Source organism: Sorex fumeus, unplaced genomic scaffold (assembly GCF_029834395.1).
Source record: "Sorex fumeus unplaced genomic scaffold, SorFum_2.1 ptg000008l, whole genome shotgun sequence".
NCBI lineage: Eukaryota > Metazoa > Chordata > Mammalia > Eulipotyphla > Soricidae > Sorex > Sorex fumeus.
In genome coordinates, this window is record NW_026606065.1 from 37,565,764 (window position 1) to 37,592,747 (window position 26,984).

Sequence of the window (26,984 nt, forward strand, 5' to 3'; positions counted from 1 at the left end):
TACATACTCTACAGTTTCTTCACACTCCTCCACAAGTAAAGTACAGAGTTAAAAAAAAAAATCCTGTCTCATAAAGACAAACTTGAATCATTGTGCTTAAATTTGTCAAAGTTCACAAAGCTAAAGTGCAAAACAAATTTGAACTCAGATTGGCCAGATAAAATTGGAGGGTATAATATACCTGAAACAGATGTGCCAAGAGACAAAATGGCTTAAGCATTATGGCTCAATGTAAAAACGCAAAGCATTGAGATATGGCTGAAATGGAATGTCAGTCTACGTATGGTATGGGTTGGGCTAAGTTCTTTGTAACTGTAAAGTTCTGGGAGTTTTCCCTACTCACAGGTTAATAAGCAAGCACGTTAGTGTTCCATGGGTGCTGGCAGAAGATTCAGCCCCCAGACAAGCAGCAAGAGTGTTCAGCAGGTGACCCTGCTCCCCAGGGATTCGTAAAGGGTACGTGCACTTTGTGGAGTGCTCCATGAGGGAGGAATACTGACTTTACAGGCATCGGTCACTTTTTCATCCAGCCAAAACATTCCTGCTTTTTGTCCTGGGAAAAACAACTCATCTAGGTTGGTCATTGTGAACAGATGATTGAGAAACTGCTCAAGTAAACCCCGGCCTTGCACTCTTGACCTACTCAGTAAAAATATGCAGAATTCTAAGGGCTCAAGCTGGATCATTTCTCCCTGAAAGATAGTAAGCAAGGACAGAGTAGAAGAACCTTGAGTGACAAGACCGGAAAAGTTGACATTCTAGTGCCTATTTCCTACGCTTCCCTGCCCCTCTGCCCTGCCTTTGCCTTCACTGTCTCTTGTCAGGTCTTAATATATTTCTAAAGAATTCCTTTTCAAATTCAAGACCATTTTTGCTAGGCTTCTGTCACCTGAATCTGACAAGTGTGAATAGATAGCCAGTGTTCTCGGATTTATCGCTCTAAAACACAACCTTTGAAGCAAGGTGAAAATGTGGTTTCCAATGAACACCAAACAGGAAACAAAGCACAGTGGCCTGACAGAGAAATGCTGTTTCTGCTGCCCTTAAACATGATTGGAATGAGACGTAACTTTAGAAATAAGTACTGAAGGTGTAGTTAATTTAGAGAGCTTTACTGGGTCCAGGGACACTGTAAGGGACCACTTTCCTTCTGGGAGTTCTGGCCTAAAAACTGCCCCTTCCAAACGAAGACAGTATATAAAGCAGAAGTGGCCAGGTCAGGAAGGGTTCAATAAGCTACATGAAAGGTCAGCACTTTGCTACCTTTATACTCAAGCATAAAAGCTCTCAGGACATCTTACACAGAGAAGGAATTTAGAATTATCACCATTGTCTGTTTCTCCTATAAGTGCAAATCACACTCATTAATGAATTTTACTTAATATGAAACTAAACATTCTGATTGAAGTCACATTTTTTTCTTTTGTAGGGAAACAGGGGTGGGGGGCATGCCCAGCTATGCTCAGAGCTTCACTCCTGGTCCTGGCTTTGCATTCATGAGTCTCTCCAGAAAAGGGTCAAAGGATCACGTGTGGTGTCAGGGATCAAACCTGGGTAGGCCACATGCAAGCAAACACTCTACCGACTGTACTTTCTTCTCCAGCCTCCAAAGTCATGATTTTCAAGGACTGGAAAGTCATAGAAATTTGGGAAATATATTACGTCTTAGGCTTTTTCTCCTCCTTTCACTTCTCAAGTCTAAGTACTCTTTATGGCAGTGTATGCAACTTATTTTCATCTGTGTTCATATATTTGATGTATGTTCATATGTTTGTTCAAATTGGTAAGCAAAAAAGTCTTACTTTTTAATACATTTTATAAATATTTTATAAAGCTTTATGAATTGATAAGCAAAAAGAAATTCAGAACCACCATAGTTTTGGTTACTTTCAACAATGTTCAAAGTCCTTAGTTCTACTCTGGTTATATAGCTTTATCTCCCTTAGTTTAAAATTCACATGATTAATCATAACTTTTCATGGAATAGACTATCATGTACCATGCAGCATACTAGCTATAATTTTTCTTTACTGTGAATGTATGCAATTATTGATCTATATGTTCACTTATGGTTGTCTAAATAATTTCTTAAAATTATTTTTATAAATTATTGCTAGATAACAGGTATACAGAATTTCTATTTTTCGTAATAACTGTAGAATATCCCATGAATATATACACAATCTTCACCAGTCTTCTCTCTCAGTATTTGTAGGAGTATTCTATTTCCTATAATCACAGTTAGCATTAGCTATCAGTATTTTCATCTTTAGCAATAAGATATTCCTAAGAAATTACTTGTTCTCTGCTAATGTTGAGTTCAATCATTTTCACATAGCCTTATTAGACATTTTATATCATCTGAATTTTCTTTTAAGTCCATTTCCAATCTCACTTAGAATATTAGCATCTTTGTTTCCTTTTTATGAGCACGTTTCTGATTAAAGATGCTAACCTTTTGATTGCTGTGCCTCACATTTATTTCACTGTGGTGTTTATCTTTTTATTGTATAGAAATTACATTTCCATCACGATAATTTTTTAAGTAAAGGCAATGAGAAATCACTGAAGAATTTAATTTAAGAAATAAAGGCATGGTTTGAGTTTTAGTGGGAAATAACTGGGAAATGAGCCACCAAGGGCCAAGAGTAGAGGGTTATTTAATCCCGTCATAACCATGTTCTAGATGAAATTATGGTGGTGGAAATAGTGGTGGGCAGAGTGATTATAGAGACATTCTTTTGTGAAATAAAATCTAGAGAATTGTGTATCTGCTGAATGTGCTAAGTAGGTATTAAACTACTCTATCATTGTGGAATATTAACAATGTAGTCCTATTTCCTTCTGAAACATACAATTAGCCACCACCAATATTGTTCATAAAAGTTTAAGAGGAAAAGTAGAAAAATAAGCAATTAATCATCTAAAGCGTGATCACGAGGTAACTGAATGTAACTAGAAAAAACATCACTGATGGGAATTGTAACAATATTATTAATTAACTGAACAGGTTTTTGTTTCTATACCTTTTAATTACAAATCATTTCTGAAACTATGGGTTTAAATATCTAAAGTACACAAGATTTTATATAGGGAATAGAATAGATGGGTACTCTCAAATAGGGTTATTGAGTGAAAACTTTGATAAACACAGGGGATAAGAATGCTATAATGGATACAATAAACACTAGTGAATAAATTAAGGAAGGAAGTGTTAATACTTCATGGGGGTTACCTAAATAATCAGGCCCGAATATTATCAAGAAAGCCATTTAAGGATTGAAAATTATGATTCAAGAAGCTACATTAACAGTACAGTGGGTTCAATCCCCAGCACCCTATACGGTCCTCCATGCCTTGCCAGGAGTGATCTCTGAGCACAGAGCCAGGGGTCAGCTTTAAGCACAGTCGGCTGTGACCCCAAAACAAACAAAATTATGATGAAAGTTCACTATTAAGGTGTATTTCACTTAAGTCTGCAAGAGGAGATGTCTGAAGCTAGGTCATATGAGGTGACTTTTGGACTGGTTCCCACATTCATTCAGGTATCAAACGCTGCAGACGGAATGACAGGGTTACAGGTCTACAGTGCAGAGGCCCATGCCCACTCTCATGTCAGCCCATGATCCACTGTCTGCTCCCCAATGGCGCACACAGGTTATATAATCTTCACCCAAACTCTCAACATGGCACCTCTGACTGAGCCAGAAAAGTTGGTGTGATTCAAAATAGGTTCCACTGGGGCAAGAGGAGAAAGAAGTTAGAGAAATCCTGAGAGAGTTGTCATTTTATCTGACAGGAACTGTGTTTCCAGGGAAAGAAACACTGGCAGCCTGCAGTGAGTCTCCCAGGTGAGCTGTGGAGGCCACCACTTGGCTGGGGCACACTCTCTTCTCCAGCCATGCCTGTTTTCTTTCCTTTCTTTTTTCTTTTCTTTCTTTTTTTTTTTTTTTTTTTTTTTGCTTTTTGGGTCACACCTGGTGATGCTTAGAAGTTACTCCTGGCTCTGCTCTCAGAAACTACTCCTGGCAGTGCCCGGGGGACCAGATGGGATGCTGGGAATCAAACTCAGGTCAGCCACATGCAAGGCAGACGTTCTACCCACTGTGTTATTGCTCCAGCCCCACCTGTTTTCTATTGTTCCCAGCAGCCAGGGTCAGATCAGGGTGGAGAAGTAAAGTGAAGAGCAAGCTAAGACTGGGGGCACTTGGCTGCACATTCCCCCTGGGTGCCCTTCAGATGGAAGGAAACTTCTTCTACCCCATACTGGGAACACACCAGGATGCCTCGGTTCTTTGACATTCAAACCCAGATAGAAACACAGTAGTGAATGAAATCCCATTCACTTGATGAAGTCATCACATGTGGCAGAGACTGCATGCATTTACTTCAGTTAATGGCCAAAGCATCTCTCCCTAGGTCATAGCTAGAGAGACTCGCTTTAAAATGTTTAGCTAGAATGTTTAACTAAACCATGTTTAACGGATTTTAAAATGTTTAACTGACTGAACTAGAGAATCCAGTTTAGAAATATCTTTGAGGAGTCAGGACAATTGTACTATGGGTAGACCAAATGCCTTGCCCATGTTTCTTCCCCAGCACCACATATGGACCCCTCAGGCCACCAGGAGTGATCCTTGAGCACAGAGCCAGGAGTATACCCTGAACACTGCCAGTTGTGGCCCCCCAGCCAAAAATTAAACAAATAAAATTTTTAAAATGTTTTGAGTGCTTATACTATACAATTTGAACAAAATATTTCTTTTGTTTTTATCATGAAATTAAACTCTAAATAATAAACTACATAACATATCAACTAAAAGGATACGAGTACAAGCTGTTTCCAACAGTCCAGAATGAATACTTTGAGGGTAAGTGTGCTGGGAGAAAGATATTGCAAAGTTTATTAGCATAAGAAAAAGAAAATTTCTACTATCACCTTTCTGCCTGCTGCCTAAACCAGCATAAAGAATGTGTGTTTCATTGAGTGATGAGAGTAGACTATAGACCGAACAAGATTGCCACTCAATGTCTCTTTTGCAAACCACAGCACTCAAAAGGAGAGAGATAACAAAAGGGAATACCCTGCCACAGAGGTAGGGTGGGATGAGGGGATGGGGGGTGGGAGGGATACTGGGACCCGTGGTGGTGGAGAATGGGCACTGGTGGAGGGATGGGTATTCGATCATTTTATAACTGAAACCCAAGCACAAAAATTTGTAAGTCTACAACTGTACCTCATGGTGTTTCACTAATAAAAATTTAAGGAAAAAAAAGGAATGCTTGTTTTATTGACTCTCTATTTATTTATATCTTGGAGTCATACCCAGTGGTGCTCAGGAGTCATTCCTGCAGCACTCAGGGGAACATGCGGTGCCTGGTACTGAACCCAGGTCTCCTGTATACAAAGCATGTGCTCAGTCCTTTGAGATATCTCTCCTACTGAAGAACTGTGTTTTCTGTTGTTTGGGTTTGGGGTTTGGGGCCCATATTCAGCTGTGCTTAGGGCTTACTGCCTGCTCTCTGCTCCTGGTCACTCTTGGAAATGCCTGGGGGACCATAAGTGGTGCCAGAGATCAAACCCAGGTTGCTGATGGTGAGCAAGGTCAGCACCTTGCCCACTGTAGTATCTCTCGAGCTTTTGTAAAATAATATTTTAAACACGTCTAAGAATATTTGTAACAGATGGCTGGTTAAAGAAACTTTGGTACATCTACACAATGGAGTACTATGTAGCTCTAAGAAAAGATGAAGTCATGAACTTTACATACAAGTGGTACAATATGGAAAGTATCATGCTAAGCGAAATGAGTCAGAAGGAGAGGGATAGACATAGAAAGATTGCATTCATCTGGGGGATATAAAGTAACAAAGTATGAGATTAATACCCAAGAATAGCTGAGATCAGCACCAGGAGGATTACTCCATAACTTAGAGGCCAGCCGGGTATCCTAGAGGAAAGGGAAGTTCAGATAGAGAAGGGAGCACCAAATAAAGGATGTTTGGAGGATCCTCCCAGGAGGGGAGACGCATGTCGAAAGTGGACTATGGACTGAACATGTTTGCCACTCAATGCCTCTTTTGCAGACCACAACACCCAAAAGGAGAGAGAGAACACAGGGGATTGCCCTGCCACAGAGACAGGGGGGATGGGGGAATGGGGGTGGGAGGGATATTATCCATGGTGGTGGAAAATGGGCACTGGTGGAGGGATGGGTATCTGATCATTGTATAATTGAAACCAAAGCACAAAAAATTGTAAATCTACAACTTTAAAAAAAAATAAAATAAAGGGAAAAAAAAGAATATCTGTAACAGAACTGTGTAGCATCTGTAGAAAATATTATTGCTCATGAAACTCACAAATCTTGTGGTTATTGACACATAGACACCACACATACCACTGGTGGCTCACACTTTAATGTGGCTTAATTAGCACAAATTGTAGTGCCTCCATCAACATGTTAAAAAAAACTGATAGGGGAAAGGGAAAAGACTTATCACAATCCCTGTAAAAAGCAAAATATTTCCTAGGAAGCTGAATAGTTTGCTCAAGGTCACACTAGCCAGTGATGAAGTCAAAACTAAGCTACTTTAAAACAACCAATTCCTTGTTACTAATTTGGATTTCTCTCACAATAGAGGATGATGCACACATTCCTGTATATCTACTACACATCCATCTGGCCTCTTCAGAGAAGTGTGTGTTCATCCCCACTCCCCAATTTCCAATAGGGTGGGCTTTGACTTTTTTGTTGCTGATCTTTGAGAGTACTTAACACATCTTGAATATTAACCCTTTATAATGATGTGTTGAGTAGAAAAATTCTCGCTCACTTAGCAAGGGTGCCTTTTTGTTTTCACCTGTGTTTCTTTTATCAAGCAGAAATTTTTTAATTTGATGTAGTCCCATGTGGTTTTTGGTTTGTTTGTTTCTGTTACATATGCCAAAGGGTTAGAGCGATAGCACAGTGGGTAGGGCATTTGCCTTGCACACAGCCAACATGGCCGACCCGAGTTCGATTCCTCCGCCCCCTCAGAGAGCCTGGCAAGCTACTGAGAGTATCTTGCCCGCATGCCAAAGCCTAGCAAGCTACCTGGGATGTATTCAATATGCCAACACAGTAACAACAAAGTCTCACAATGGAGACGTTACTGGGCCCGCTTGAGAAAATCGATGAACAATGGGAGGACAGTGACAGTGACATATGCCAAAGGAATCATTTCATTAAAAATATCACAGTGGGGGGTATGGTGCTGCCAACAGGTCAACCTGTACCTGTAGGGCAAGTGCATCACGAGCCTGATGGTGCCTTTAGTCTGACATCCCAAAATTGCTGCTGTGCCTCTGGTCGGACCCCAACAACTTGGGACCAAGCTTACCAAGAAATTAAATGACCAAAAATTAGATATGAGCCACACCCACAAACCACCTCCAGCTCAGCTATATAAGCTCATTTATTGGCCTTATTTCAGAGACTCATAGATAATTCTCAAAAGAGATCAAAAGCCACAGTTAATCTTGGACATACACATTGTTGAACAGACTGGGGTAAATGGGAGGGGGCCAGTTGGCCTGTGCCTGCCCAAGCAGAGCCCCCAGCAGCCACTTGCTTGCAGAATCCAAAATCTCTGCCATACCTCTGCCCCCCGCCTTCACCGTCTCAGGATGGACCTCACCAAGAAATAATCTGCTGAATATTCGGATATGCAGGGTTTGTGACTGAAATCTCCAAGCTTTCACAGAGTTGGGGTGGGCTGCCTCCCCCCACTTCCCAATACATATGGAAACACCCCCATGAACCAACTCCAGGGTCACCCTGTAAATTCTATTACTGGTCTTAGTCAGAGACAAGCAGTGAGTCCTGGAAGACACCACAGAGCCAGAGATCTCTCCAGGTCCTATACTGAGTCAATATCACCAGGGCACCCCAGATGGGGCACCCTACATGGAGCGGGTGCAGTCTCCCCACCTACGCCAGATGGAATCCCTGCGACCCTCTTCCACAAGCAAAGCCCAGATACATGGGGTCCAGAACTAAATCTCCATGCTGCATAGCAACAGAGGCACCAGGCTGTCCCTCCCCAGCTCCCCATCTATTCATCCACCTGGCTGTCACCCCCACAATGTGCCTCTGGGCGTGATCTTGGCACACCAACAGCCCTGTTCCAGAGTCACCCAACTGAATCCCAAAATGGATTAGTGCCCTACATAAATGTCTCTGGAACCCAACCATCTACAATCTAGGATTTCAGAAACAGAAGGCTGCTGTACCCATGATATTCAAAATGAGCAAGGGACAATAAATGATCTAGTATCTGCCCCTGGTAGGCAAGCTTGAATGGTCATGGGAAAATTCAAGCAAAACATAATGTCCAAAAGTAGAGAGAGGAATTGGGGAAACTGCCTGCCATGAAGGCAGAATGAGGACTGGGATTGGGGGTGGGGTATATACTGGGGACACTGGTGATGGAAAGTGTGCACTGGTGGAGCAACAGGTGTTTGATCATTGCATGGCTGAATCTCGAACATGAAAGCTTTGTAACTGTATCACGGTGATTCATTAAAAAAAAAAGTAATGTGGAGTTCATGGCCAATTCAATCAGCTTAATCAATGGCTGAATAAATAGCAGCACTCCAACATTTAAAAAAAATACCACAGTGGTCCAAATCTTAGTGATTTCTGCCTATGTTTTCTTCAAAAAACTTTATGAATTCTAATCTTGTCTCAAGGTCTTTGATCAGCTTTGAACTGATGTTTGTGTGAGGAGTGAGGTATCATCTCACAGAAGTGAGAAGGACTCATATGATAAAGATTGGAAACAACCCCTGTGGGCAGGGATGGGAACGGTATCTCGTTCAACTCTATGGAAAACAGTGTGCAGGTTTCTCTTAAAACTAAGAGCTTCCATTTTACCCAGCAATTCCATGTCTCATATCTACCCACAAAACATACATTCTAAAGGATATATGCACAGCAATGAGAATAGCAGCAGTAAGATAGCGAGGGTATGGGATCAACACAGGCGCCAATAACAGATAAATGAATAAAGAAGGCGCTATACACACAGAAATTGATATGTGTATATATATATATATATATGCAGTGGAATACTATGCACTGCAGGAAGTGATACTATCAGGCAATTCGCTGCAGCTTGGATGGGACCAGAGGATATCATGTTAAGTGAAGTGAGAAAAAGGTCAATATCAAATGATCTCATTTGTTTGTGGCATACAGAACAAGATGACAAAGGGAATGCAAGATACCAAAGTTGGGCAAATTATTGTCCCTTGATTATAGAAATGAAAAGGATAGAGGAGAGAAATGGAGATAGAAAAGGCAGATTAGAGATAACAGAGCTAGGACCAGAAGCAATGGAACCCACTGGTGGTATACATATTCAGTATATGTATATATCTAAATCACAGAGCCATAAGAACTGGACTGTAAGACTCAAACTACAATAATTAATCTCAAAAAAGTTCCTGCAAAGAGATAGGCTTAAGAGGAGGGGTGTGGCAAAAACCTGGAGACAATGGTGGAGGGAAGTTGACACTTGTTGACAATTCTAGTGGTGGGACTGGAATAGGACAATTGTAGCACTGCACTGCACTGCACTGTCCTCCCGTTGTTCATCGATTTGCTCAAGTGGGCCCAGTAACGACTCCATCATGAAACTTGTTGTTACTGTGTTTGGCATATCGAATACGTCACGGGTAGCTTGCCAGGCTTTGCTGTGTGGGCGAGATACTCTCAGTAGCTTGCCGGACACAATTGTATGCCTGAAAATCTAGTATGGACACAATTGTAAATCACAGTATCTAAATTTTATTAAGTGTAGCACTGTAGCACTGTCCTCCCACTCTTCATCAATTTGCTTGAGCGAGCACTAGTAACGTCTCCATTGTGAGACTTGCTGTTACTGTTTCTGGCATATTAAATATGCCACAGAGAGCTTGCCAGGCTCTGCCGTGTGGACAGGATACTCTAGGTAGCTTGCTGAGCTCTCTAAGAGGGATGGAGAAATTCAACCTGGGTCAGCTGTGTGCAAGGCAAACGTCCTACTTGCTGTGCTAGTGTAGCACTATCTTCCCGTTGTTTAGCGAGTTACTCAAGCAGCCCCACTAACCATTGTGAGACTTGTTGTTACTCCGTTTTGCACATCAAATATCATATCAAATATGTCACGGGGAGCTTGTCAGGCTTTGCCATGCAGGCGAGATACTCTTGGTAGTTTGGCAGGCTCTCCGAGAACTGTGCTAGTGTATCTGAAAAAAATGTTTTATATTCACCAAAATACACAATCAAAAAAGGGGACACGTTACAACTTAAAATGTGCATACATTTATTTCATATAATATTTCAATGTTTTGTCCTATCTACACTTTTTGCATTATATGTGATATATCAAAATGAATTTAATATCATATTTCATAATCATAAGAAGATTTGTGCCCCTCACATAGAAAAGTAAACTAAAGCTTTTCTAAAGTTCTTAACAATACAAACACCTGACAGCAAATAGCGCCTACAGAACTCATGAGGCTCAGCTTTTTGACTCTTTCCGTGTTATTCATATTTCTTTCACTCTTTAAATTGATCAAAAAACCTTTTTTTCAAAAATGACTTTTTCCCCCAGAGTAAAATGTATTCAAGCCTGGTGAGAACAGGCTGTTAATCTCTTTATTTTATTGACCTATTTCAGTTTCAGCTCATTAAACACAGACATTTTCAATGATCAAAAGAAAATGAACCAAATGTAACTTGGTGTAACCTTACTAAATAAGAGAGTTGTTCAAAAAGCAAATAAATCTGAACAGGTAATTTAACACTGACAGACTTCCATTTACAGAAAATATATGGAAGGAACAAGGGCATCCAGAAATAATTTTTACACTAACTTGATCATTCTGTGCTTTTCACTTAACTCCATTCTAGTCCTGACTCTCCCCAAAATAAGTACTAAAGAAAACATGAATTAAAGTCGCCTAAAACTTTAAGACAAGCAAAAGCAAAAGATTGAGCTCTGAAGATAGCTACAGAGATCACTTAATTATAATGCTATATAAAATTATTAAAACTAAAAAATATGTTGTTATCCTGGAACAGGAAAGAAAAATAGCAATTTAAATCCATTAACCTAGTAGGAGTAATAAACATTTTTAATCGTGAAACAAGTGTTTACTAGATTTTACATTTGCATTTGTCAAAATGACTACTAAAACATCGAATAGCTAAGCTTTTCAAAATATGCATAACCATATCAAAGGTAAAATTTTCTTAATATTTCTTGTAAAATATCCTAAATAAATAACCAACTTTGCTTCATATAAGAATGTTTTAACATATCATTGAAAAGAAGTACAAAAGACTAAGTATTTATAAAAGTGAAATTCTGGAATTGTTCTATTTAGGGGAGTAGAGAGAGGAGCTGGGCCACACCTAGCAGTACTCAGGGTATACTCTTAACTCTGTGCTCATAGGTAAGTCCCTGGAAGTGCTCAAGGGACCATATGAGACAGACTGAACTGAGATCAGCTCCTTTAAGGCAAGTATCTGAATCCCTGTACATTCTCTCCAACCCCTGGAGACATTTTAAAGACAAATTATCTAGGCATGGGAGACATCCTGGTCACTAAAACATCTGCAGTGCAGGCATAAGGGGTCCCTGGCAATGCATGGAGCACAATCCTGGTCCCCAACAGTGCAAACAATTTCCATCCACATGACAGCCTGGTGGGGATGAGCATCACCACCACAAAAGACTAACGTGTGTTTCCCCCTACATCTGCCCCAAGCTCCTGGTGAGCATCTCAGAGACACCCCCACACACACCACACACACACACACACATGCATGTGTGCATAAACACACACACATCCCTTTGCTCGCAGTACAGGCAGAATAACCACAAGCACCACAACGAGTGGGCAATCCTTGGTGAGAGCTTCAATTAAGTGTATGAATACCACAACCCCCAGTAAGCAACGCAACCAAGTATTTGTGTAATTATTGGTCATTCTAACATCCACAGAGGGAAGGGGAGACAGAAGCACCCCACATATAAATCAGACAGACTAGAACATGTCATGTTTCGTGATTTATCACTAATAACTTGTTTATTCTGAAAATCCACAATCTCCTTGGCCTGGCTGGAATCTGGGCCCCAAGTCAGTATCACAACCCTCCCAATTACAGTATTATTCCATACATGTGTGATATGAACTTAATGTCCACATAAAATTCTCATGGGTGGGAGATGGGGAATGGGGAATCATTTTCTAATTCTTCATGACTAATTCTCTCATGGAGAGATTATAGTGCAAGAAATACATGCCACTGAAATGGAAAACAACTAATCCAGAGCCAAATGCAAGTGACATTTGGTCACCTTTATTTTTCTCCATTATCCAGATAATAGATCGATGAATGCTCTAAGGCAGAGAGCTACATTGACTACATGAAGACGGAAAGAGAAAAAACAAAGCCTGCAAATGAATCCCTTAAATGTTAAGTCATTTTCTCTTGCTTCAAGGATATTTGAGGGAAATTTCTTCCAGACATTTGCATGGTTGTGTGCATGTATCTATTACAAAAATCAGAGAGGTCATCTTGCACGCAGACAACCCTGGTTCTATCCCTGCAGCACTTGGTGACTTGAAAACCACCAGTTAAGGCTCAGTTATCCCTGGCATAGTTGGGCCCAAGCAGCACTGCCTCCTCCAGCCCAGCTGTCCCAGAATCTCAGAAGGAGACCCTAGAGGTTCTGAGTGCCACCTGGAAGGTTCCCCGTCTTCCCCAAAAAAAGTTACATATAAATGAAAATGAAAATGAAAACCCAGGTTCAATTTCTACACTGCATGTGATTCCCCCAAGCACCATCAGGATTGAACCACAATCACAGAGCTAGTAGAAAGCCCTGAACACAGCCCAGTATGGTTCAACCTCCCCCTGAAAAAAAAAAAAAAGTTTTTTGGTTAAAGGTTTGGCAAATTTATGGAACTTGTGGTGAAATTATTAACAACTCTTTCCCCTCTGGAGAAGACTATGCTTGAATGGAGAAGAAAACTTCAATGGGTCACTCATTCTCTTTACCCTCCTCTTATGTCTCAAAATAAGAACATTTCACTTCAAAAACTACAAACATCAACAATATAAAAACAATGTACTCAACATAACTGACCCCAGATTAGAATATATTCTTACAAACTCCATCTTCTGTATTTCTCATTCTACTAATATTAATGATAATATAATTTGGACTGGAAATATGACTTAGCAGCAAAGCATATGCCTTGCACACATAAGATCTGATTCAATTCCCAACACCACAATAAATATAAAAAATCTAATTAGAAAACAATTGAGCCCTATTAGGATAACTACAAACTTAAGGTTAATTCTATAAACCAAATTTTATTTCTTTATATTAGCCTATTTACTGGATAGAGATAACCAAGAGAGAGATAACTACAAAAAAAAAAAAAAACACGTGCCTTCGAAAACTCTTGAGTTTATTCACCAATGTGGCTTGGCGTATGCCTCAGGCAACCGCAAGCAAACATCCGAGCTCGCAAAGCAGTGCAAAGAAGTGATCAAGGAAGACCTTAAAGAGAGAAGAGCAGCAGTTGTGGTAGGTGCAGCAGAAGTCGGGAAAAGCATTCATAACGCCTGCCTGTCCTTCACCAACTACAAGACCAAGATGACTGCCCTCCAACATCCTGACGGATCTATCACATCTTCCAGAAGGGCAATGGAGAAGATTATTCATGACTTCTTCTCAGATCTCTTTAATAGCCATGTCCACTTGCCCACATACCAAATTCCGCAGGATGAATATGTCATTCCCAATGTTCTCCCTTCTGAAATCCGACACGCCATCTTGTCAGTAAAGAAACAAAGAGCATATTTGGTCTATAGTCTACCCCTTTCTTTCTGGGTCATTTCGCTTAACATGATACTGGGCTCTATGGTGGTGGGAAATGGGCACTGGTGGAGGAATGAGTATTTGATCATTGTACAATTGAAACCCAAGCACAAAAATGTGTAAGTCTACAACTGTACCTCATGGTGTCTCACTAATAAAAATTTAAAAAAAAAAAAGAAAGAGTACCTGGCTCAGACAAGGTCAGACCTGAACACCTGAAGAACCTGCCATCAGTACTCATCAATACACTGGCTCGGCTCTTCACACACTGCCTGTCTGAATGCAAGGTTCCGTCCCAGTGGAAAACCAGCAGGACTGTACTACTATACAAGAAGGGAGACATCCACAACATTGGCAACTATCGCCCTATCTGCCTATAGTCTGTCATCTACAAGCTGATCACTCAAGTCATCTGGAATAGGATTGGCAGAACACTAGATGAAGCAAGCCGGGTTCCGCAAAGGATTCAGCACCATCGACCATATCCACATGATAACCAAGCTCATTGAGGTTTCTCAGGAGTTCAAGATGCCACTCTGTCTAATGTTCATTGATTTAAAGAAGGCCTTTGATTCTGTTGAGACAGAAGTGGTCATTGAAGCCCTAGCCAATCAGGGCATTCAAACTCAATACATCAGGATCCTCCGTGAGCTGTATTATGGATTCACTACCAAGATCTCACCATTCTACAAAGAAGTTATCATGATGTCAAGAGAGGGGTTCGGCAAGGTGATACTATTTCACCGAAACTCTTCAGTGCCACCCTCGAGACCATTATGCGACGACTGGAATGGGAAGGAATGGGAGTGAAGATAGATGGTCAGCAACTACACCACCACTGCTTTGCTGCTGACATCATTCTAATAACACCAAACATCACCCAAGCGGTATAAATGCTGACTGACTTCAACTGTGAGTGTGGAAAGGTTGGATTACAGCTGAATCTCACAAAGACAATGTTGACGAGAAACAGTCTTGTTCCAGACATTCCATTCACTCTCAATGGAATGACCATCTCCGAATGCAACAGCTATGTGTACCTAGGTCAAGAAGTCAACATGACGAATGACCTGGCACCTGAGTTGCGCAGGAGGAAGAGAGCAGCTTGGAACGCCTTCAAGAGCATCAAAGAAATAACTAAGAGGACAAAGAACCTCCAGCTCTGAACACATCTCTTCAATTCCACTGTTCTTCCTGCATTAACATATGCCTCAGAGACCTGGGCCCTACAAAAACAGGATGAGAATGCTATTTGAGTGTCTCAAAGAGGAATCAAAAGAGCTATGCTTGGAGTATCACACTTGACTCAAATGAAAGAAAGAATCCAGAGTTCCAACCTCTGTCAATGCTCAAGAATCAGGGACACTATCTTGTTTGCTAAGGCATTAAAAATCAGATGGGCTGGACACGTAATGAGATTTAGAGATGACCGCTGGACTAGAGCCATTACTGACTGGATGCCACAGGATGTCAAATGATTGCGTGGACGCCCACCTACCAGATGATCATACTTCTTCGTTAAGACCCTGAATGATCAGTTTGAGGCTCTTCATGCTCCTAGAACAAGCAAATGCCATTGGGCTACACTAGCACGCAACAGGGAAGAATGGAGACGTTACTGGCACCCGCTCAAGCAAATCAATGAGTAACGGCATATCAAGTGATCTAGTGATATTAGCCTAATTACAGAACAAAGAGAAGAACCAACCATAAATCCTTCTCTCACGTAGCCTACAGTCAGACGGAGAGAAAGAAATGCACTTAAAATGGGTGAATGGAACTCAAAAATGTATCTGGAAACCCAATTCCAATTGCAATGAAAAACAAAAGCAAAATTAAACAAGTGGGACTCCATCAAAGTAAAATATTCTTGTACAGGGAAAGAAATCAGCACAAAACAAAATAGCAACTTATTAAATAGGAAAACACATTTATATATCATATATCTGACAAGGGGTTAATATCCAAAATATATCAAGAACTCAAGCAACTTAAGAACATATTGAGAAACAACCTGCTCCCAAACAATACTGATCTAAGAAGACATTTCTCCAAGGAAGCTGTACAGATGGCCCACAGGCACATGAAAAAATACTCAGCATCACTTATGATTAGAAAATGCAAGTCAAAATCTCAATGAGAATCACCTACATCAAGACGTGAGAATGACCTTTATCAAAAAAGACAAGTTGGGAGGTCCTCACCTATACTGAGAAGGATGCAAAGAAAAAAATTAAGTTCTCTTGGGGCTGGAGCGATAATACTGCAGTTAGGGCATTACCTTGCACATGGCCGACCCAGGTTCGATCCCCAGCATCCCATATGGTCCACCAAGCATCACCAGGAGTAATTCCTGAGTGGAGAGCCAGGAGTTACCCCTGAGCATTGGCATTGCTGGGTGTGACCCAAAAAGCAAAAAAAAACAAAATAAGTTCTCATAAAATGTCTAATGTAAAGGTATTCAACACGGATATAAAATTGCATGGAGATTCCTTTAAAAATAGAACATGATCATCCTGTTGTTGTCAACTGCCTCAAGCAGGCATCAGTAACGTCTCCTTCGTCCTAGCCCTGAGATTCTAAAAAGTGCCACATTCAAGGCTCTTTCAGGGTTAGAAGAATGAGACCCATCATTGTTATTGGTATTTGGCATATTGGGGTATGCCACAGGGAGTTTGCCAGACTCTATTGTATTAAAAATAGAAGTATCATGTTTTTAATAATACTACTCTTGAGTATAAAAACACTGATTTAAAAGAGTGTATGTACTCCTGTGTTTATAGCAGCATTATCTGCATTCAGTCAAACATGGGACCTAGCCAAATGTCCAACTATTGACAAGCGAATAAAGAAACCATGCCTCGTATATTTCACAAAATACTGCTCAGCTATCAAAAAAAAATGAAATCTTGCCTTTTGCAGCAACACAAAACCTGAGATGATTATACTGAGTGAAGTAAGTCATAAAGTGAAAGGCAGTTATCAGGTGCTTTTACTCATATGTGGCCTATAGAGATACAAAGCAAACAAACTGGCCAAACACAAAAAAATTAATTCCTGGATTCAGTAAAACCACTGTGGCTACAAAAGGAAGTGAGGAAGAGGAGGGGGGTCAATCTGATAGCATGAATGGCAATATTAACAGTGAGCGGGTGAAGCATTTACACACCCCGAAGTCTGAAGCTGCATTCCCCCAACTTACACAGTATTGTAAAACAATGGCAAACAAATACATCCTTTTAAATAATACTCTCGCTTTGCATTTCTACCTTCTCTTAGGAATAATAAAAGGTTTCTGTTATATAAAAACCATATTCCTAGAAGCTAACATAACTATGTATCTGGTACTTGGGGGGTTTGAGACAGGACTTGGACTGAACAGCAGCATACACAGGTTTACTTAGGTAGCTGTACGCCAGGTTGCTTGAGACAGGCTGTTCCACACAACAGGAGCCCTTCCAGACCTGGCACAGGAAGAGAATGTAGGAAGGACATGCACAGGACACGGGGTGCTGTCAAGGGTGCACCCCTGTTGAGGTGCGACCACCCACAGCATCGCTGGCTTCTCTGGGTCACAGTGTTGAAGCAACGTGACCTGAGGCCTTCAGCACTCTCGGAACTGTTTTATCTCAGACTAGCAGGTGGTAGGAACGGTTTTGTGGGCAGCAAACAAGCGCTCAAGGCTTAAACTATGCCAACTTGAGCAATAACTAGCAACAAGATAATTAAAATTTTAAGTTTGGCATTATTGGATTTTAGGCTCACAGACAAAACCTAGTGTGAAGGAATTAAGAAATCATAAAGGGGGGCTGGAGTGATAGCACAGCGGGTAGGGTATTTGCCTTGCACGCAGCCAACCCGGGTTCGATTCCCAGCATCCCATATGGTCTCCTGAGCACCGCCAGGAGTAATTCCTGAGTGCTGAGCCAGGAGTAACCCCTGTGCATTGCCAGGTGTGACCCAAAAATCAAAAAAAAATCATAAAGGACCAATTGTTAATCCATCTATGTAACACCATAAAAATTTTTTTGAAGAAGTCATCGTGGGCCAGAGCGAGAATACAGCAGGTAGGGTATTTGCCTTGTATGTGGCCGACCTGAGTTCAATCCCCTGCATCCCATACAGTCCCCCAAGCACCACCAGGAGTAATTCCTGAGTGCAAAGCCAGGAGTAACCTCTAAGCATCGCTGGGTGTGACCCAAAAAGCAAAAAAAAAAAAAAAAAAAAAAAAAAGAAATCATTGTACACGTACATGGTGACTGGAGAGATAACACCAACAGAAAGGAGCTAGCCTGGATACAGCTGATCTGGGTTCAACACGATCCTCTGAGGCCTGCCAGAATGTGACCCCTCAGCACAGAGTTGGGAGGAAGGCCTAAGCACCACCAGGTGTGGCCCAAACACTGACACCGGTGTTGGTTGTGGAGTTGGAACACTGTTCACCTGAAACTCAAATACTAATAACATCCTAAATCAGTACCTCAGTTTTAAAAAATAGTAAGTTTAAAAACAACATTTCAACCAAGTAAAATTCCCTATATTCTTTCCATTTCACTGGGAATTTTCAGCTTCCCCTGGTATACACAGTATTTACAAAATAAAATTGCTACAAATTTTTGACAAAAGAGATACAACACTCATAAATGCACTTAAACAAAGAATATGATTGAAATCTCTCATGACTCCATTTTTAACAAAATGGATAGGTGGTTTAATTCCAAGAGATTTCTAATTTATCAGAAATCATGTTTATTTAGGAAAGGCATCCATCTGTGGAAATCTTGTCCTTGGACTTACTCATCAGTTAAAAGGTGTCCTTATCAAAACATGTAGATATATATATATATGCATTTATGGATTTATGTGTGTATATATATATTTATACCTGTGTGTAGATAGTATGTATACTAATGTTATATTTATAAAAATCCATAAATCTTGACATGAAAAAGTAGAGATAGGGGTGGGGGGAGATAGAATAATTATGAACAGAAGAAGTTCTTCATACTGCATTCGTTCAAAAGTCAACTAGACCAACAAAGGATACTGCACACTTGGCATCCAGGAATTTCAGCTGTGGGAAGGCCAAAAGATGGGGATGAATTAACACTCCAAATTCAGTGACTACGAGGGAGAGGGCATCGCTGGGAAACTTCATGGCCCTTTGGGAAGGCTATTCTCTTTGGTACTAAAGTAGAGAACCATAACCACTCTTCCCATCATTAAGCATCACTAATATTCTGGAGAAAATGAAATACATTTCAGACAAGCACACACTGGATTTTTCCAGAGGAGAAAGTGGTAGGTAGGAGGAAGCTACCCTGATGCTGAAATGGGGCTTTGGAGGTTTGCAAATGGGAGACTTAACCCAGACCGCACACACAGAAGGAAATAAATACAAAAAGACACCATGGGAGGACACTTGGCCACCACGAAGTTAATTCAATATCCTGCTTTTTAGATGCCCCATTAATGACAGCTACCCAATATCTTGGTCTTTCTGACACCAGGTAAGCTACCAGGATACCAAGTCCTAAAGTTCCCTGCTTCATTAGGCCCTTCTGATCATCAACTAGTACAAGCCCCAATCTGCTGGATTAAAGATCCCTCCCACTGCACTTACCCAGACACTGTCATTCCTGCCAAGTCACAGCTCCCTTGCAGCATTCAAAATGAACCTAATTTTTTTGATTTCCATTTGCTGCTGGTGGTCTTCAACATAGGGCATTCCTGCTCCTCGCACCAGAGGTCCCATGTATAGTGTTAGAAAAGTGTTCACCCTCACTGTGCTGCAGCAAAAGGGGCTCATTTGTGGGTTTCAGACTCACTGAAAATGGCATTAGAAGGATGACTAAACATGACATGTCATGACGTGAATCCCTAAATCACCTGAAACACCAACAGATGGGACAGTGGCCAGGAATGCTGTGGCCTCTCAGACTTTACCTGAGTTCATGATTGGGGATCAATATTCATCAAAACCCCATGAACAGCCCATCAGAGAGAATGGGTGTTTCTCTCTGATGAAATATATTCGCCATTTGTGATGTCTTTAGAGAGCTGGATGGAGCCATCACTGCTGGTGCTCAGTGTACACTGGGTGGGAAATGGACCCTGGTGGAGGTGTGGCTGTTGGAACATTGGAGGACTGAAACCCGATCATGAAAGCTTTGTAACTGTGTCTTATGATGATTCAATTCGAAAGAAATTTGTTTTAAAGAACTTTCTCTTGGGCATGCCTTAGAGGATCCTAGGGGTGTCGGGGATGGGACTCTAGTCTGCAGTATGCAAGGCAAGGGCTCTAACCGCTGTGCTCTTTCTCAGCTCCCCCACTCCACCCCCCATTTTTTAAAAGAAACCAGTTAGGATAAAAACAGGATACTCAGAATGCTAGAATAAAAAGTGCAAGTGTTAAAGGCAAACTGAATTAAAAACCAAAACGCTAAATAACCAATTGCTATCACAGCACAGCTTTGGAACTCGCCATGCCTGGGTTTTGTTTGTTGTTTTTTACATGCATATATTGTCACATTTTATGAAAACAGCAAGCTTCTAAGAACTCCTATTTCCCATTTTACAATAAGGAAACAAATTCAAAGAGAATAACTGACTCATCTAGGACAAAGAAACACAGGGGGCAGAACAAGGTTTTGAATCCAGAGTGTGTATAAACTACATCCTAAAGCTCCAAACTCTAGGACCATCGGGTTTCTATGGGTTAGAGAATGAAACGATGCATTCCTTGAGGCAATCATAAGCTCCAATAAAATAAAAGTAGTTTTTTTAAAAAAAAAGTATAGAGCATTAGAATTTCATTTCACCACAAGTTTATTTCTAATATCTCATTTACAGCCAAAGATTAACCAAAAAAAAAACAAACTTAGTTTTTTCACAAACTATTCTCTGTACTAAGGAATATTCACATTTTTAAAAAAGCAGCTAACATAAATTATCTGAATGCCATCCTGGATTTTTAGAAGTTTCTCTTTTCTGAATTAGCTTTTTTGAGAGAAAAAAAAAGAAGTAGTAATACATGTATGGACAATGTATGTGTGAAAAGAATTTCAATAGGAAAGCACAACCCTTCCCTCTAACAAATAAAATTAAAATAAAAGACCTTTAAAAGACACTTTTCACTAAGAGTTCTTTTCTGAATAAAATAAACAAGACCAAAGGGCACCTTGACTACTACTTAGGAATAAAATCAGAACACAGGGAAATCTGTAATTCTAATCACATTTGCACCTTCTCTCCTCTTTTACATTTCTCATCCAAACATCCTTAGGAGCTCAATAGGCTTAAAAGAATTGGAGCAGGGTAGAGAACAAAGGTGAGGGAAATCTAAGAAACAGCTTAAGTGGCTGTTCACACCATTTTAATAATTTCAACTTGGCTGAACAGTTTTCAGAAGATATGCAAGTCACAAATGTAGGAAGAAACTAGTTACTCTCCTTGCTTAAACCATTAAACAGCATTGCAAACAGACCTGTAAGGAATGAAGGAATGTTTGAGAACAAAAAGGTAAAAAAGCATAAAAAACTAAACTTTCAAAAAAATATCAAATTTAAATGTATTTTCTTTAGTCATTGAAGATCTTGTGCCAGGTAAGTAATATGTGTTATAAATATTATTAAAATCTGTGCTCTTGTATGCAAATAACTACTTAACCATCGGCTATGTTCCCTCTGGAGATAATGGTGGCAAATATGATTTCTAGCTATCTATACTCAACCAAAGTAAGCAATAGAGGTCATATACCAAAAAAGAAAAAAATAGGAAAAGCAATTATAAACTGTGTGGTGTTTGTGACTTGTTCAAAGGGGTGGGGGAGTAATTTTTTATGAGAAACAGACAGACATCAACGTGAAAAGCAACAGTTTAATATTTTATTCAATACCCCCAAAATGACCAAATTTTAACAAATAAAAATATAAAAATAATTATTATCAATTCCACAGGATACTGTGCTATCAGAGTATTAATAATACTGTAGTAATTGATTAGCAGTGGCTACAGGAATAATACTGGGACTTCGAGCAGATAGCAAACTTGACCCTCTGCTCTCAGCCCCACCGATGTTCTCCTGGGCTCCGCCTGCACAGCCGAGCCTGGTGAAAGCTGCAGCTGCGAGTCTCCATCATCTTCATAGAAAGATCCCTGGAGAGCTACCTGGAGAGCCCCGCTCAGAATCTTGCAGAATCTTGCGTTCCATCCATCCTGGTGCCGAGGGTCTCACACCCTTAACACGTTCTAAGGAGACAGAAGCTAACGCGGACCAACTACCATTTCCTCCCTGGGAGCGCAGGGCTTCGGTTCCCTGGTAAACGCTATTCAAGGTTGGATGCTGTTCAAAGTTCCTCCACCAAAGAGATAAACACATGGGTCCGGACTTGAAACGCCTTTTATTAAAGGATTGTTTTCACCTGGTCCCCGAGAAGCGGGGAGCGGGGAGGGAAGCAGAGGGGGTGAAACCCACAGAGTGTAGCTTTCATCATGCTCCCCTCACTGTGCCCTCCCCAACGCACAACACCCCCCCTCCAGCCAAGCTGGCTCCTGATAAATGAGGTTTGTTTATAATGCAGAGGGCGTCCCGGCATAGCAGGCGGTAAAGGGGTGCTACTGATTGAGGGCAGAGAGTTCGTTGCCCTAAACTGAGACGAGCGGTTGCACCGCTTCAACCAGTGGAGGAAAAGCACCTAGCGCTCAATGGGTATTCAAATAACGGTTTGTGCATTTGCTTCGGAAGCAGGGCGCGCAAACAAAAATGGATGCAGTGTTCGCAAACGCCCCGATTTTTCCCCAGCGGGACAACGGGACTGAGTTGGTAGCCAATCAAGCCAACTAGCCGCAGCTCCCGGGTTGCCGAGTGCGAGTCGGCCTGGGAACTCGGGCAGCGCGCGCGGGGCCGGGACACCAGCATCCTCCCCAAGCGCTTTGTTCAGGCGGCGATCCCACGGCTCGGCGCTGTGAGGTGGCTTCGCGGCGACGGTGCCGACACCTGCTCTGGTGCCTACTGAGACTCATTCTTTAGAGCGACAGTAAGCTGGACATCCCGCGGGCGATGGGAAACCCTGGATTCGGGGAGCCCCAGCAGGGGTTAAAGGTAATTCCTGCAGGCAGTGCAACACTTGCAGTCCTCGCTCCCCTGGCGTCTCCCCTTGCGTCTCGTCCCTGTTCAGAGTGTGGTTCGTCCCTTCACCGCGGTCACAGCCCGCTGCGTCCCAATCCCGGGTGGTTTCGAGCGACCCTGGGCAGCTGGGGTCGCGGCCCGCCCGGGGCGCGGGACTCCATCACCGCGGGTACCCGCTTCTCCGGCCACTTCTCCGGCCGAGGAAGGATCGGGCAGACTCACCGGGTGAGCGGCAAAGTTGGAGTGGCCACCCCAACTCTGGCCGCAGCAGAGCGAGCACCCACCCCACCCCGGCGGGGGATGGCGGCGGTCTGGGGACCGGCCGGGGCGCCACCGGCGCGCAGCAAACGCCCCGAGTCCGGCTCCACGGCCGGCGACGCAGTCAGGGGCGTCTCCAGAACTGCGGTTCGGATCCAGCTGCCACCCTCCACCCCTAACCCTCAAAGGCGTTCCGGGGTTCACCCGCGCGGCCGGGGGAACCTGCGGAGCATCTTCCCAGCGGGGGTCAACCCCCACCCCCACAAATAAAAAAAAATTAAATTTAAAAAAGTAGGGCCGACCCCCGGGCCGCCCCACGTACCTGCCCGCGGAGAATCCGGCAGCCCCCGGGCAGCTCCCACCAGGCGGCCCTGGAAAAGTTTGCGAACTTCTTCGCAGTTGTGCACGGCCTCGCCGCCGACGGCCGCGACGACGAGCGCCAGCAGGAGACCGCCACAGCCCGCGCGCCGGGTGCGCGGCTCCATCCTCGGGGTGCTGCCGCGGTTCCCCGCGCCGCCGGCCACCCCCACGCGGCCCGCGCGCTGGCGAGCGCTGCCCGAGGCTCGGCGGTGCAGGTGCCCCGGGTGCAAGCGGGCACGGGGACCTCGCGGTTGCTCCGGCTTCACCTGGCGGCACTCAGCGCCCCGAGGCCGAAATGCCCGAGTTCCTGCTGGGACCGGAGACGGCCGGCGGGCGCGACTGGAGCCGCCCGATCCCACGAGCATCCGGCGCTGGCCACCAGCGCCGTCGCTGCGGGCTCCGAGCACCGTCGCCAACCTGAGACGCTGCGGCCGCGGCGCCCCGCCGCCAGGCCCCGCCCCCGCCCCGCCCCGCCCCGCGCAGGCCCCGCCCCGCGCGGCCCCCACTGCGTGCAGACCCCGCCCCTCTCCGCGTAGGCCACGCCTTTCCTATATAAGTCACTCCCCCTCCGGGCGTAGGGCCCGCCCCGCCTCCGCGTGGCCCCGCCCTTCCACGCCGTTCCTCGGGTTCCCCGCCGGAGCGCCGCAGCTGCTGGCAGCGCCCGGCCCACCGCTGCAGAGACCTTGGAGGCGCGCCGTCCGGAGCAAAGCAACAACAACAACAACAAAAAAAAAACCCAGGCCTTGCCCGGCAACGGCGGCCCGCAGATTTACGAGGAGCGGCTGTAGGAAGAGACTCTGGAAAATCCCGGGCGAGAGAAACAGCACTAAGACGAAGATGCGAATGTTTCTGTGTAAATCACGGTCCTCGAGACGGGAGCATTTGGATTTCTACGGCAAGAAGCAGGATCTGGGTGCGAGGCAAAGGCAAAACCCGTTTAGAATTCAAGATCCCAACTGAGAGGCTTGACAGCCCTTAGTTGCTCTTGCAAACCTGGACATGGAAAGTTGCTTTTCTTTTTAATTACTTCTTTGGAACATCTTCCTGTATCCTTAACTACCATTTTTCTGTTCACGAGCTGCATGGTGGAAGCAGGGACTGGTTACCCAGAACACACCCCTCTCAGAGCCAGGAGTGACCCCCTCAAACAAAGATGAATGTATGAGTCAGAATGATTACTTTTGAATCTTACGAAGTTCCTATTCCCACAGGATTCCAGCTAATGCTCTTCCCTCCCTTTACTAACATAATTATAGGGATTTCTGTCCAAATGGCCCATCTGAGTGTTGGCACTTCTAGAATTAATTTATAACATTTCTCGGAGATTTACTAAGAGTGCTCACAAGGAAAATTTGAAAATTGAAGATTTTAAGAATCTTCAAGCCCGTGCATGTTCTGCTGTGAACACATATCTCACTTGTGTGTCTCTTGGTTTGCAAGTTCCTGTTCTGTCTTGAACACATATTCCTTACCTTCCATCCCCTGCCCCACAGTCTTTCCAAGCAAATTTCATTCAGTAATATAAGAAGGAGGAGGCAGAGAAGGGAGAGAAGGAGGAAGAGGTAGAGGAGGAGTTGGGGGAGACAGAGGTGGAGGAGGAGGAAGAAGAAGAGGAGGAAGAAGACTACTTGATTTTGTCAATAAATTTGTCAAATTACAGTTTAGAAAGGGAAACTTAAACCTAAGGGCCGGGTGCATTTCCTAACTGTGACTGACACAAGATTAAGCCTGTGAGTGACAAGTGTCTTCATCTGAAGCCACCTGAACCCAGTACTCCTCCAGCGGAACAAAACTAAAAGCATCAGGCAGGGGCGCTACTAATGCCTTAACCACTTAAAGGGAATTTAATCTCAGATTTGATCCCCTGCCAAGAAATGGAGATGAATAATTTCAATTCTTAGTGAAGTGTCATGGGATTTTCACTGATCATGTGATATGGAAGGCAGCTCTTACAGCAGCAAGATTACTTACTCCACAACCATTTGCATGGCAATGGCTGTGATGCAACTTCAGTATTTTATTTCTTCAGAAAAACAGTGTTCACCCAGCTCTTGACATCAACTCCATGAATACTAGATTGTTTTTAGAAAGCTCTCTTAATAAATAAGAACTGAAAAAAAGTCAGATATAGCTGCTTTTAAATGGGACTTTGGGTAACACTTTAATAGTCTTGCAGGGGGAAGTGGAAAGGAGAGGACAAGGAAGAGGAGGCAAAGAGAGGAGAGAAGAGGCAAGCAGAAAAGAGAGAGGAAGCTGGTTAAACTCCACAAGAAGAAAACATCCAACCCCATCCAAAAATGGGGCAATGAAATGAACAGAAACTTTCTCAAAGAAGAAATCCGAATGGCAAAAAAGCACATGAGAAAATGCTCTACATCATTAATCATCAGGGAGATGCAGATCAAAACCACAATGAGATACCATCTCACACCTCAGAGACTGGCCCACATTCAAAAGAACAAAAGCAACCTATGCTGGCGTGGATGTGGCGAGAAAGGGACACTCCTTCACTGTTGGTGGGAATGTCCACTGGTTCAGCCCTTCTGGAAAACAGTATGGACGATTCTCAAAAAATTAGAAATTGAGCTCCCATTTGACCCAGCAATACCACTCCTGGGAATATATCCCAGAGAGGCAAAAATGTATAGTCGAAGTGACATCTGCACTTGTTTGTTCATTGCAGCACTCTTTACAATAGCCAGAAACTGGAAGAAACCTGAATGCCCAAGAACAGATGACTGGTTAAAGAAACTTTGGTACATCTACACAATGGAGTACTATGTAGCTCTTAGAAAAGATGAAGTCATGAAATTTACATACAAGTGGTACAATATGGAAAGTATCATGCTAAGCGAAATGAGTCAGAAAGAGAGGGATAGACATAGAAAGATTGCATTCATCTGGGGGATATAAAGTAACAAAGTATGAGATTAATACCCAAGAATAGCTGAGATCAGCACCAGGAGGATTACTCCATAACTTAGAGGCCAGCCGGGTATCCTAGAGGAAAGGGCAGTTCAGATAGAGAAGGGAACACCAAATAAAGGATGTTTGGAGGATCCTCCCAGGAGGGGAGATGCATGTCGAAAGTAAACTATGGACTGAACATGTTTGCCACTCAATGCCTCTTTTGCAGACCACAACACCCAAAAGGAGAGAGAGAACACAGGGGATTGCCCTGCCACAGAGACAGGGGGGATGGGGGGATGGGGGTGGGAGGGATATTATCCATGGTGGTGGAAAATGGGCACTGGTGGAGGGATGGGTATCTGATCATTGTATAATTGAAACCAAAGCACAAAAA

General features: G+C 43.0%; 2 protein-coding genes across 2 annotated transcripts in view; both read right to left on the reverse strand.

The window, feature by feature from the left end:
- The window catches only part of GPC5 (glypican 5), a 1,003,796-nt gene extending 979,857 nt beyond the window's left edge, over window positions 1-23,939 (reverse strand). Inside the window, exon 1 of the mRNA XM_056109757.1 lies at window positions 23,643-23,939. Coding sequence (XP_055965732.1) covers window positions 23,643-23,805 — 163 coding nt within the window. The 5' untranslated portion in view covers window positions 23,806-23,939. The remainder of the gene's footprint in view (window positions 1-23,642) is intronic.
- Window positions 23,940-24,237: 298 nt separating this feature from the next.
- LOC130019349 (collagen alpha-1(III) chain-like) overlaps window positions 24,238-26,984 on the reverse strand; it is a 55,343-nt gene continuing 52,596 nt past the window's right edge. Inside the window, exon 2 of the mRNA XM_056109971.1 lies at window positions 24,238-24,570. Within this exon, the coding sequence (XP_055965946.1) occupies window positions 24,238-24,570 (333 nt within the window). The remainder of the gene's footprint in view (window positions 24,571-26,984) is intronic.